At 37.7% G+C, this 14,004-nt stretch overlaps 1 protein-coding gene across 3 annotated transcripts in view; it reads left to right on the top strand.

Moving 5' to 3' along the window:
- Positions 1–14,004, top strand: part of LOC138940015 (neuroligin-1) — a 36,475-nt gene that overhangs the window by 12,572 nt on the left and 9,899 nt on the right. For all 3 annotated transcript variants that reach the window (XM_070308469.1, XM_070308470.1, XM_070308467.1), the window contains exons 2-3: positions 2,764–4,400; positions 11,348–11,494. In XM_070308469.1, the coding sequence (XP_070164570.1) occupies positions 3,590–4,400; positions 11,348–11,494 (958 nt within the window). In that variant the 5' untranslated portion in view covers positions 2,764–3,589. The remainder of the gene's footprint in view (positions 1–2,763; positions 4,401–11,347; positions 11,495–14,004) is intronic.

The following is a 14,004-nucleotide window of genomic DNA, read 5'->3' as shown; positions in this document are numbered from 1 at the left end:
TTTCTACTGCTTTAACGTTTCATTTCAGTTTAATCATTTCTGTAGATAATTACAATAGTTATAAAGCTTTCGAGTCTGTATTGTTATGAAATTACGCGTAAATGTTTCGAACTTTAACTAGTCTTGTACGTTAAAATATATTGTATTTAGCTACAAAGCCAACTTTCTCATAATGTGTAATAATAATAGTATTATATTCTAATTATTTCTATATATCTCATTACCAATTCATCACTATTTTATTCATTTGCAATATTATCACTTTGAAATTTGTACGATACATAAGATATGAAATGATTTAATAAACAAATGCAGTTACAACATTTATGTAAATTTATAAGAGTGTATTTTTTTGAAATTATTAAAAGTTCGAAATTAGGAGTTATCTTCAAAATTAATAGTTCTCATTTCCAATATTTCAAATCTATTTAATAAAATAGCGCGGATCGATTAAAATTATTATATAAGAATAAAAATGAACGATTTTCTAGTTAATCCCCGATCTCGATGATTGAGGGCTCTCTGTAATTTAACAAAATGGATCACCGTCGATTCTCTTTGATTCATCCATTTCTTGTAGGATGCACTCTCGTTGATCCGTGCAAAAATGTCACCCTTGACGCTCGCGCAATTTCCCTGATAATATATATCGGCGTTTTTTCGCGAAACGTTCGAAGAGTCGTTCTTTCTCCCTGGACGCCGTTTCTGCCTCGATAATTCCTTACGGATTTTTCTCCGAAAACTTTGAATTTATCACTCCCGTCGGCGAATTATTAATCATCTAGTAGTCCCCCGCAATTAGCGCGAGACCGGAATTTAATTTCGCTCATCGGATGAGATTCTCGCGCCCATGATTCGGCATCTCGTTTTCGCCCGTTGGTTGAATGGCGCGGAATCGGAACGTAATCCGACTTTAGTTTGCTCCTCTTTCGAACTTACGAAGCTGCATCGGCAGTGCGCAGCTTCATCGACGGAAGACTCCGGAGAATCCGATCTGCGAAGTACTTAAAAGACAAGTCGGTCTAACTCAAGATACTCGCCTTTGTAGCGATGACACATTCCCTTTGAATGCGACGAAAGTGCGACGGAATTTTAATAGGATAGAATTTTGTAATCGTCATAATTAGCTTGTGAGTTACTGCGTCAAAAAGGCTTCGAATTAATCAAGTTTTGCTTTAAATAAAAATTGCAAATATAAATCATAAATAATATATGTAAACTTTCAAATAGAGTTATTTACATGTTATTTACATTTAAGTGGACTCTACTTTTATAATTCTGAATTTATCTTCGCAAATAAGGTTGAATGGCATGTATAAATGATATTATTTATGAAAATGCGATTTAATCTTTGATAGACAAACATGACGCAAGTTTCTGTATTTTTTTAAACTTAATTATATACGAAAGTTTTTTTTTTTACACAAAGAAGTTGCAAAGAGATTCTTAATTTTTATTTTTAATACGCTTACTTGTCTTTCGCTCCAGCGATCACTTACACACACACAAATTATTATGTCATATACTTTGTTAAGAAATTATGAAATCGATGCGCTTCCTGCTTCAACAGATTCATCAAAAGTTTAAGAAAGTAAAAGTAACGAGGAAAAGTCGCATGCGTTTTTACGCGACTTATTTTATAAATCGCATGCTTACCTAAATATGAGACCATTACATCGTTTTGCGCAGATGGGACGACTTTGCAGAAAAGTACGGGTCGATTACTTTGTTGCTTCGTACCTGGAAAAAAAAATATACATATATATATTACAAAGGCATGTAACCGAAGCTCTGTGTTGTAATTTAAACACAGACTACATCCTCCCGGGGTCGAAACGTTGCCGAAGCCGAAACCGACTGCCCTAAAGATCAGAAAGCACAGTTTACCTCAACTTGAAAATTGGAAATTCTCGCCTAGCCACGGTTCAATGCTATCGGATTTCAGATTTCGCGTTATTCGAGCAGCTTGAGCAACTCGTTCAAATTAAACTGGATTGTCATTGCAATTAATTAGGTTTTATGTGTCGGGCAACCAATCGCGTAACTCGATTCTTCTTTATAGTTTCGATAATATACAATAATTATCGATTTATCAAACATAAAATTTTTATTCCGGGGCGCTGTTGAATTTACGAAAATTTGATACAAAGGATCGATGAATACATTTGCATATTAATACGCAATAAGAACGATTAAATTTGCACTATTAACACAATGGGGTCAATTCACCCCACTGCAATAAAATATGTAAAAATATATATTAACATATTTTTTAGAATCTATTTCATTTTTTATTACTTTACTATGAATAAAAAAAGAGCTGTTTTTCAGTGCGAAGAAAAATTACGAAGAATTCATAATTGAATAGAAATCAATAAATTAAAAACACAGAGCATATTATTTATTAAACGTAAATATATATGAATATATATATATTAAAAAAATATTTAAGCCAATAAAATAAAAATAGTTTCACGCACGACTGTCCCCTCGGAAGTATGGTATATCGAGCATACATTTTTCCGTTCATTGTGCAGATAGAAGCAGCCATTTTCGCGCTATTTTTCGCTATTATTCTTGAGTACGAGCAACATCTGTCACATTGGGGGGCTTTCGTAGAATTTTGAAATTGTACGCGCGCGCGTGTGGTGGAAATGTAACAAGTTTATAAACTTATTATACCCGCGTGATTACCATCTAGTTAGTCGAATCTCGTGAGATTCGTTTCCGGAGAAGCTGCGCTACTCTTATGTATTGTTGTAGCATGTTGGGGCGTGTTGCGGCGACTGTAAAGCGGAAAAGCCGAGAGATACCGACGTGAGACGAGAGAAACGAATCGAGAATCGAAAAATTATTCCGCCCCGCATGAATCCCCTTTCGCAAACGAGTCGTAGCACGGTGCGACGAGGACGTTCACGCTGAGAATTCGGCGACTCTATCGGCGATTCCGAGGGGTGGTGGATCGAACCATCGTACCCCGGGCGCCGATGATTCCGTCAGGATCATTCACTGTCGACGATCCGAGTCCGTCGACCGTCATCAGAGCGTCGTGTATACGCGCGTACCGCGCGCTAACGACGATCAGTCGCCAGCTTGGCAGCTCAGCGTCAGCGCGGGCAACGCACGCACCTGAGAATGGAAGTAAGAGTCCGCTCGGAGCATATCAGCAGCAGCAGCAGCAGCAGCAGCAGCAGCAGCGGCAGCAGCAGCAGCGGCAGCAGCAGCAGCAGCAGCAGCGGCAGCAGCGGCAGAGTGATAACAGCACCGAGTCGCTATTTTGAATTCGAGACGGCGAACGGGGAGCGAGAGCCGCACGGAGGGCGCGAGACTGGAGGTGGCGGCAAGTCGTACCGGAAGCAGTGGAAGTGGGCGGACAGCGGCGACGGGATAAGGGTGCAGGAGAGCGGACGCAAAAAAGCGGCTGCGGCGACGGAAGGGCGAAGGACGGGCGAAGCGGCGGCGAACGGGAAAGGAAAGCGGAAATCGAAAGCGGAAGAGGAGGAGGAGGAAGAAGGGGGTCGTCCATCGGCAGGAGGGCCCCACAGATGCGGGGCCCGCAGGGGCGCGCAGTCCGCGGCGGCGTGACGCGATGCGGACGTCCTCCTCCTCTTTGCCGAGGAAGAGGAAGAGGAAAGACCTCTCGCCTCTCGATACCGTCCTCCTCGCCGACGACTGGCGGCCGTCAGTTAGACATGCCGGTCGACAGCAGTGTTCTTCGCGATTCTCCGCTATTATCGCATCGCGTCGAGAGCGACGCGACATTCTTCACCGAGGACGAGATGGTCCTTCGGCGTATCGCAAGGTTCCGGGGAAGCCAAAGTCTCATCAGACGAGTCGGGCTCCCGGTGAACGTTGCTGGAAGCGGGAGAGCCGAACGGAAGACAAAAGCGACGGAAGCAACGACGAGAGGCGAGATAAGCGACGACATAGCGCGCAGGATATCGCGAGTAAGAAGAATTCTCGAGATAGTGTCTCATTCGACGGCACCATCGCCAAAAGCGTCCTTCTGCTGGCGCTTCTCTGCGCCCAGTGTTGTCTGGCGGGCACCGAGGCCCTGGCCGGCACGCAAAAGTACTGCACCAGGACGGTCAAGACGCGATACGGCATCCTGCGCGGCATCGAGGCCAGATCGTCGAACGCCGTCGAGACCTACTACGGGGTTCCATACGCGACGCCGCCGCTCGGCGCGTTGCGTTACATGCCCCCGGTCACCCCGACGCCGTGGCGTGGTATCAAAATCGCCGACACCATACCGCCGGTCTGTCCCCAGCGTCCGCCGGTGCCGGACGAGAAACTGCCGCGGCAGAGACGCGCCTATTTCAAGAGGCTGGGATCCATCCTGGCGAACCAGAACGAAGACTGCCTGTATCTGAACCTCTACGTGCCCAAACCTCCTCACGGTAAGTCACCGATGGTTATTCCTCTAAAGATAGTACTATACTATAGGAAAAAGATATTGCTCGGTAAAAAGCAAAATGAATCCTCGCGTTTAACCCTTCGTTAATGAATCGCTTACTGTATTTTAGAAATGTCAAATATGAATTTTAAACTTAACGCGGTGTCTTTTTTTTTATATGAATATTATTAAAGCATAGATGCAGTAATAGAGGTAGTTGAGGTAGTAAAATGCAATTTTATAAAATTGTACGGCTTCACACATTTTGATATCGCCGATTAAAGATTAACAGAGATTAAAAGAATGTCTTATATGTAAAAATACAATATTTACAAATTGACATCGCGATGTCAATATTTGATGTTGAATTTTTTTTCAACAAAATATTTAACGATTCTCCAAGAAATTATAGCGATATAATTTAAAAGCGGTTTTATATAGAAAAAAAATTTAATTTCTGTTTATTTAAAATTCAAGACTATATCTTCTAAATCTCCTAGAAATCTCCTAGATTATCGCAACAAATTCGTTAAGTACTCGTGATACACTAGTTGAAAATATGCATCGTACGAATGTCAAGCGCAAAATTCTTCGTTAAAACGTAAATCGAACTTTTCGAAATGTACCTTCTCGATGCAAAGTTTGGCGATATTTCCGCGAAATACTCTGTTTCGAAACATGTGTCGTCCAATTTTAGAGAGATTGCTCAACTTGGTTGAGCATCGCGAGCGAATAGGTCCAATTTCATTCCGCGATAATCTGATTATCGAAGCATTCGGGAACGCTAGCGTTGTGTGCGTTTGCGACACGTGGCAATGGCATCGCTCGTTATAATTCTACACGACAAGTAGACATGCGTATGTTCGCAAAATTTTTTTTCCATTTTATGAATGACATTCCATTTCCTTTGAAATTACGTTAGCCATACGAGTCATACGGGCACGTATTATATAATCTATCATTTCTCTGTAGACGTGAAATTATATCTTTGTGTCCTTATATAGTGACGTTAATAATCTGGCTAAAGAGGAAGCGAATAACGAGACGTAATAAATTCTTAAAATTGTAGAATTATTTATCCAAAAATTATTATCTCTCCTTATATCCCATTGCATCATTTGCGAAAACTTAAGTATTATCGGTCGCGCATTTGCAATTTGAATGAACTTTTCAAGTGCCGATGCCCTTGATTAACCTTAATTGAAAAATATAGAAGTATCTTCGAAGAATCAGCGATACATTACGTGATATCATGATAATTAATAATCATACGTATCTTTCATTCTCTCGCATTCTCTCTTTCGCAGACATTCATTTAATACCGTTAAAATATTAAAGCCCGCGAACCATTTGTCTCGTTGGCGATGGTAGATGGTTACAATTAATTTCGCTAATTTTATTTAATACGGCATCGAAGCAGGAGAAAAAGAGAGAAAAAAATATCGCAACGATATGATGCTTTATGCGGCGATTATGGTCGAGATCTCGCGCTGTCGCGACGCCAAGGTTTCCTTCGCGAGAAAACTACTTCTCTCCCGCCTTCTCTTCATCCCCTTTCCACGGGCCATCTTTTCTCTCAGCTTTTAACGTAGGGCTGAAGCGAGAGCGAGAGAACAAAAGAACGGATCGATCGGTTGATGGAGACGGCGTTTCCTGATTGCAAATACCTACAGCGAGACTTACTAGATGCGTTGAACCAATGTACGGATCATAGATATGGAAATCAAGATCAGCAGAGGAGCGCATCCTGTGATAAATTTTGGACGGGGATTTGACCGGATTTGCCGAACAGTTTCGTAATATTCTCGCTTGCGCGCATGGATCTGACTGACCTATTTCAGTTTTCAAATAATTTGACTTTATTGTATCTTCGGAGAACGATATATATTTAAATTTTCATTAGGAAAATGTAGATATTCGGCGAAGAGAATTTTTTTGTGAAAAAAAAAAAAACACGCCTTGAATATATGTATATTGACAAATGGAATATAGGCCTTGATGAAAGATAAACGCTGGCGAGGGATCGATCGGATAAAAGGTTACTTAAAATTAATATCGCGCAAAAAGACCCGTTATTTTCACAAAGCGTGATTGAGCGGAGATTGCGCACGTACGGGACGCAAGTTTGCGCGTGATCGACGATATTTCGGTTTTGTTCCACGTGATCTTTTGCGTAGAGGGCCCGCCCGCTATTATGTCGTCGAATAAAAAGCCGTAACTATCCGACGTTTCAGCCGGATTAAAGAGAACGATCCGTCGTTGCTTCCTTCGCTATCGCACGTTGAATTCTTTTGCTACTTTTTATGGGAGTGAACGCTTTTTCCTCGCGACTTTTTCTCGTCGCTTGTCTCTCACCAGCTACGTGCAGGAGGTTGCAACCGTCACCGTTACTTGCACGTAAGCAGCTTAGTTTTCGATCTTCTTGGATGTCATCGATAAAGTTTAAGCGTGGATGGAACACGTTATCGAAATGCTGTTTGCGAGCTTAATATCTTTTTGAAATTTAAATATGAGCGAAACTCTTCTTAATTCTGATCGAATCCGGACATTAATATGGACAACTTAGAATTGGGAAAACTTAGAATTACAGAAGCGATATATAAAATTTCTTTAATTTAATTCAAAGAAAAATTATCGTACACGATGGATGAGAAGAACGAGACGCGCGACGATTTTATGGAGATTTAAAAATCTCGGTTTTATTTGCATTAAAAAACTTTGATCTTACGTTGAAAGCGTAATCTCCATAAACACATAAACTGGAATAAGAGTTTCGTTTCGGATGAAATATGGAATCATACGCAATTACGAATAAAACATAGATTGTGCAAGGAGGAATGCGTAATACGTCGTATATCGTGCGAAATTCGTGCTTATTTTAACGGTATTGCGTTTGTTCGGCGGACAGAGAACTTTTTCGTTTCTTGGATCATCGTCGCAGAAATTACTTTTATGGTTACATCCTACATCTGTTATTACACAACGCGACAACGAAAGCTCGTAATCCTGGACGATAGCTCATCCTAAATGCATACCATTTGTATCGTTCATCTATATTGTCACCTATATATCATCCAGGAATAGAGTTATTTCGTGAACAGGAAAATAGTTATAATTTGCGATTAATGTTTACGCGTAAATATAACTAATACGAGTATTTTTTACTTAATATATTAGGTATATGAGATGAAAATAAAATCACCATACTTGTACCGCATAAGAGTATATAGTTTTACTAAATTTCGAGGGACTATATTAACGTGTCGTATTTCTTTACACAAATTTATATAGAAAAAACAACGAAAATATCTCGCTTTATTATTTATAAATTATAACGTACTCATGTATTGTATTTGTGTAATCTTACGGATGTGAGATTTTATTCTCTGTATCGTTAAATTTGTTTACGCCTCGTATCTGTCGATTATTTTTCGTTTATATCAGCACCTGCGGCGGTCGCGCATGCAACCGTTATTCTTTGTAACGCGATTACTCGCGAAAAAATTCGACGTAGATAGGTTTAATATAATGTATCATGGCGATATACAAAGAGAGAAAGAGAGAGAGAGAGAGAGGGGGGGGGAGGGGGGTGGCACTTGGAGAGCGTGAATATAAGTCAGTGAAAATAATATTCGGGATATGAGGCGAGAGAGGAGCATCGAATTCATCGCGCTTGTCGTTTCCCCGATCGAGTAACCCTTGCCTTTGTGCGTACTCGCGTGCCTCGTATAAGGATTCCGTTGCTGTAAAGAATGAAAGAATAAAGCGTACTTTTATCTAGAAAATGATGAGAAACCAGGATGCCTTGCCCGCACAATGGCGAGATAGATGCTGCATACGAGAAGAAATGAAACGGACCAAAGGAATTTGAAGCACCTATAGGTATTGGAAGAATAAGATAAAGCGATGACGAAAAGAGATAGAGAAATAGAGAAGGAAAATGTTCTAGAGAAAGAAAGAGAGAGAGAGAGAGAGAGAGTGAGAGAAAAAAGGAACGCAAGCGTAAAGATGCGTTGCATCCTCAATTCCGTAGTGCATTGCAGTCGATTATTCGATTCACGTGAGAGAACCTGCAAGCACCGCGGGAGTGAGGTGGCTTCGTATCGGATCGACGTTCTCCTCCACTGGCTACTGCGACATTAATCTAGACAGGAGAGACAACGAAGAGGACTTTACAAGTATCCCGACGTTTATGCGGGTGGATCGATTCTCTCGTTACCTATCGACATAAGCTTACAATCAAAGATCGATTGTTATCCGTGATAGATAGCGTTAGCATCTAAGAATAGAATCGAAAAAAGTTTATGAAAATCTTTAATTAATTCTATTTAACTTTACAAGACTTTTTAAATGTAAACATTTGAATCTCTCCTCCTTTAGCGAAAGAGTTTTAGAACAGGACCGGTTTCGATGAACATCACAATTCCAAATATTCTTGTAATTCGGACTTTTATATGAAAATTTAGCTAAGAAAATCAAAAAAGAAAATCAGGAAATCAAAAATCGAAAAAGCGGAAAGAATATCGTTGTTCCGTGACATCTCGCGTAATATAGAAGCCAATTAACGGACATACATAACGGCTTGCCATTTTTTACTTCACGATTGAACGCCGCGGAATGTCTTGAAATTGCTTTTAGTTCACGATAACGACTTTGCGATCTCTCGTTAAGACTTCGAGATAACGACCTTTTCGCATTAGGAGCAAACTTTGGTACTAATATATGTTGAGTTGTTCAAAAAACTTCCTTGTTTCCGAATCTCCGCTAACGTCCTTATGAATTTATTGGTCCGCGTATCTTTACCTTCCCTTCTCAACATGTATAATATAATCATATTATACGCCGAGTTAGAATGTAGAGAATTTCAACCATTTTGCTTGTAATATAAAATTATAATCTTGTTACGATTCCAGTTGGAGTTCCGAGAAAGACATGAAAATAAGAAGCAGATACTTTTCCTGAAAGTTTGACCGACATACAGGAAAATACACGTAAAATAATTTAATAGATAAACGTTGGTAAAAGTTTAACGAGATATTTATCTCTATGCGAGCCATAGTTTTCTTGAATAAAGAAGAACAAATTATTCTTTTTTATTCAACAAATATCTATAGAAAATCAGATTGAGATAATCTTATCATTAAAATTATTAAATTATATTCAGTTATATGTAGAGTTGCCAGACGTCTTCCAATTTAGTAAAATTTTTCCTATAAATTTTTCCTATTTGTCTTATTTTGACCTTTAGAATATGCTCCTAAAGTTTAGTGCATCATTTCAGATACGTCCTGTATATATAAATATAAAATTGGGACTATAATATTTATTCATTTTCATCTGTCTGCCCATTCCATCGCCTCTCTATTTTTTTTTAGCAAAACTGCTTTGTATCCTCCATTGGGGATTTTCAAATCTAGCAACCCTAGTTATATGGTACAACTCTTTTATACATTTTTTTAAATTAAAGTAATCATCGAGATATTATTATTTCTCCGAACAGATTAAAAAAGATACAGCGCAGTAAAGATCCAAGATTATTTAAAAAATTATTTAAAAGAGATATCTCACACTTTACTATCCGTAAAAAAAATCTATATTTTATAAGTTTAAAGCGTTTTGGGCGCAACAAAGATGAATCGGCACTCAGGAAGCGATAAAAATACCGAGTCGCTCGTAAAAGTTTCGAGATACGATGCGACAATCGCGAACAGGAATGCACATTTTCACAGTTTTCAATGGAAAAACATGCACAGTGCGAAATCACGAAGGTCGTTGCCTCGTTCACCTACTTAACTATCTGTCGTTTAGCGTGCGCTATCAGAATCGCAACAGGTGTCTCGTCTGCCATCACCTAACTCGGCACATGATAGTTTGTTCCCGGAATGATTATATTTTGATTGCGATTGCGTTACGGACATCGTGATCGACAGAGAGGAAAGAGAGAGAGAGAGAGAGAGAGAGAGAAAGATATTGATTTGCTAGAGAGATTTTGCACGAGAATAATTTCATAAAATTTTTTTTTCAATATTTATTTATGTATAAATCAATATTTCTCATTTGAATATATAGCTAAATTTTTAATTCATAATTTATAATATTTCAATCGCTCAACCATATTTGCATATATGTATCGTAAAATTTACATTCTTTTATGTAAATGCAATATTGAAAATGGATTGGACTTATAGTACTTATCAAAAACACGCTATTATAATTATTTGAATCATATAGGAAGCGGAAGATATTTTCCATGTGATCTATTTTTTGTAACGTAATTAATGATAGGTAATATGTATGTATGATCGAAAAGTTCAGAATTAGATAACGATATCGTATTAATATTGATAAGCAATGGACTTATAAAGTTATATAAGTTTAATCTATAAGACACATTTCTCGCGTTTAGGAAAGCCGCTCTTTGATTAAGTGCTTCAACATTTTTATCTGACGGTACCTAGTTTTTAAGAAACGTAATTGTCACTCATTATATTATATTATAGTTGTGTCATATTTTCGTTCATATTTTCAGCTGGCCTAATATTGTTTGACAGAGAATATTTTAAGATCGAAGAGGATTGTATTCACAGATTGTAACTTAAATTGCCATCAAATATTTTTTTTTTGACGTTAGATTAATGAAGAAGATTCTGAAAATATATATACCGCCGAAATCAAAAGAGTAGATTTTAATTCAATATGAATTACACGACTCAGACAATATGATATTTATTAACTTTGACGACGAGTATTTGTTTGTTGAATATTCTGTTATCTGAGATGAAGAGAATCGATGCATAATTTTGCACAATTAATGTCGGATAAAACATATTATTTATTACTTTATAAAGAACAAAAAACTTTTTACATTTATTATATTTAGCTATTTTTTTATACATTTATCATGAATATTCGTAGACAGATGTTGTGGTAGAATGTTTTCTGGTGTTGCAGGTAGTGTCGCGGACTCGCTGCCAGTTCTCCTTCTCATTCATGGCGATTCCTATTCTTGGGGTGCGGGAAATTTGTTCGACGGAACCGCCCTGGCCGCTCACGGACGTCTTATTGTCGTCTCCATCAATTTTCGTCTTGGTGTGCTTGGTAAGCTGGTAGCATTTATTCATTGAGACAAACTTTCTCAATTTTCTGCCGTTTCAGAATACAAACTACGCCTTGCAAACGTTTGCGGTTATTTGATTTGATCGTTTGCAACCGTTCTACGTTTACTACAATCGTTTGCGAAAAGACAAAACAACGTCTCTGAAAGAATTGTTGCTTATGTCGCTTTGTCAGAAAATGAGATTTTTTTCTTATCCGTTATTTATAAAAATTTATAAATATTTAAGAATAATAATGGCTAACGTTATAATAATAATAATAATGAAATATATATACATATATGACTTTAATCTTGTCTTTCGTTTACGCAAAAAATCACAAGATTGGAGCGACCATTTTCTTAAGTCGACGAAAGCATCTCTCGACGATTAACAAATTGATACTTTAATCAGTATTCGCGATGTGCCAAGAAATTATTGTCTTAAGCGTACAACAATGGCGAACAATCCGCGAAAATCGGATAACACTCTCCATTTTGTATGCAAGAGAATGAGCTTATAGAAAGTTTTCGGATTATATTGTAAAATACGCCAAGTTTACCTTGCTTTGTTTATCACGTGCGCGCAACTAGCTCTTTTGTTCTTTCACAGATTTAAAAGAATGATCTCATTACTCGCGGCAGTCGAGGGAAAAAAGTTTTATCGAAATTTTACCAGATTACTTTCCGCGCGGTTGTATAGAGGAATTCTTTCCTTCGAGGGTTGTTATCTGTGCGCGCGTTAGTTGAGACTTTAAAAACGCGACGAATATCCGCCTTTCGAATATGGATAACAGCAATGAGTTATAAGGCGCATTTTCAAGGCAGTCGTGCGTGTGCGTGTGCCAAAATTAAAAATGGGAACAAAGGGGAAGAAACAAAGGGAGTTTAATGAGGATGAAGAAGGGGATACGTAAGGTCCGGGTGTTTCCGTACGAGTAGATTTTCGCGCTCGTTTCGCATGGTCGCACGGCTTTTTGAGCGTCTGTTAAATATCATGCGCGTAATTTGAACCGCGCTGCGTTGCAAGAATGACCGTGTGAAATATTATTGACATTCGTGCAGCGAAAAAAATTAAACGAATTTAGTCTCGCTCGAATTTATCTGATTTTTCAATAAATGTCATTTTTTAATAATATCAGCAATTGGTTCAATGTACTAACGATACTAATTGCAAGTGGCGAGATTGGCAAATAAGAGTCAAGGCGCGTTTATTAGCGCGCAAACTTTTTGTTGTTAAATTTCATTGACAAGTATATACGTTTCGGACTGTTTTTTTTTGTCTATCTTCATATATAACGTGTATAGATAACAAAATATAAAAATTAATTTTGTATTAAAAATTTTATCCTGAGTTTTATCCTAAGTCGTTTTTCAGTGTTACTTGTCATTTATTCATTTCATTTCATTGGATTTTTCATTGTATTGCACAGATTAAAGTTTTTAATGTATAATTGATTTTTATATTCTGTTATCTATGCTTAAGATGAAACGAAATACGGTTGAAAACATATATTTTTAATGCATACTTGGCAATGAAATTTAACAACAAAGAGTCTCCGCATCAATAATCCCGCCTTGGTTCTTATTGTTAGCTGCCAGATTCCCCACTTCCAGATTCTCATTTTTTAATTAATCCGTAAACGGAATTTATTTGGATATCGTTCTTTTTTTTCGATATAAATAAATATTCTATAATACGGTGAAAAATTAAAAGAACTACAATTTTGCGTTAACTTATCTAAAAAATTTATACCTTTATTTTGCAGTTTTACGATTTTTATATCGCATCTTTTGCACATTACAATAGTGTATATCTGTGTCTATTTTTACACGGTATTTTTGTAGGTGTGCAATGTTTAAAGGTTCGAGTGTGTGTGTCTAATCATGTATAAAACGATAAACAACGATATTATTCGAAAGATATGCAGATGTGTTTACAACACCGTTTTCCCATTCATGAAAGAAGCCCAAGGCATTCAGTGGAACGATTTTCGATATCGATACGCCGTATTTTCGCTATACCGGAGTTGGGGTTTCGCGTTCCTCTTTGTCAGTATGCTGCAGTTCCGTATGCGTTTTGTTCAACATTGAAGCGAAACAATGCTTGTAGCGTTATCCAATATTGTGCGCGGTCAGCCGATTTCTTCCGTTTTTTTTCTTGCTATTTCGTTTAGTCGTGCTTTTTTATTGTTTGGTGCCATTTACTTTTATATTTATGTTAACATCCATTCCATTAATACTGATAGCTTCTTTGAAAATATTAAATATACTTTTAATCGATTCCGCATCGCTGCATCGCGATAGAATAAATAAATAAATAATTAAATACATGATAATTGTCGAGACAAACCATCTGCTTTTGTATTTCTCATAAAATGTATTTTTTATTAATATAACAGTAGAAACATTTATTTCGTATTATTTACAATGTGATTTGATATCACTCGACGATATTTCTCTCTGGTATTAAATACGAATGTAATTAAGATTTGGCACTAGTATACCAACGAAT

The sequence above is a fragment of the Polyergus mexicanus genome, unplaced genomic scaffold (genome assembly GCF_030449975.1).
Source record: "Polyergus mexicanus isolate NDT 795.1 unplaced genomic scaffold, iyPolMexi1.0 SCAF_15, whole genome shotgun sequence".
NCBI classification, from domain to species: Eukaryota; Metazoa; Arthropoda; class Insecta; order Hymenoptera; family Formicidae; genus Polyergus; species Polyergus mexicanus.
This window is presented reverse-complemented; position numbering and strand designations above follow the sequence as displayed.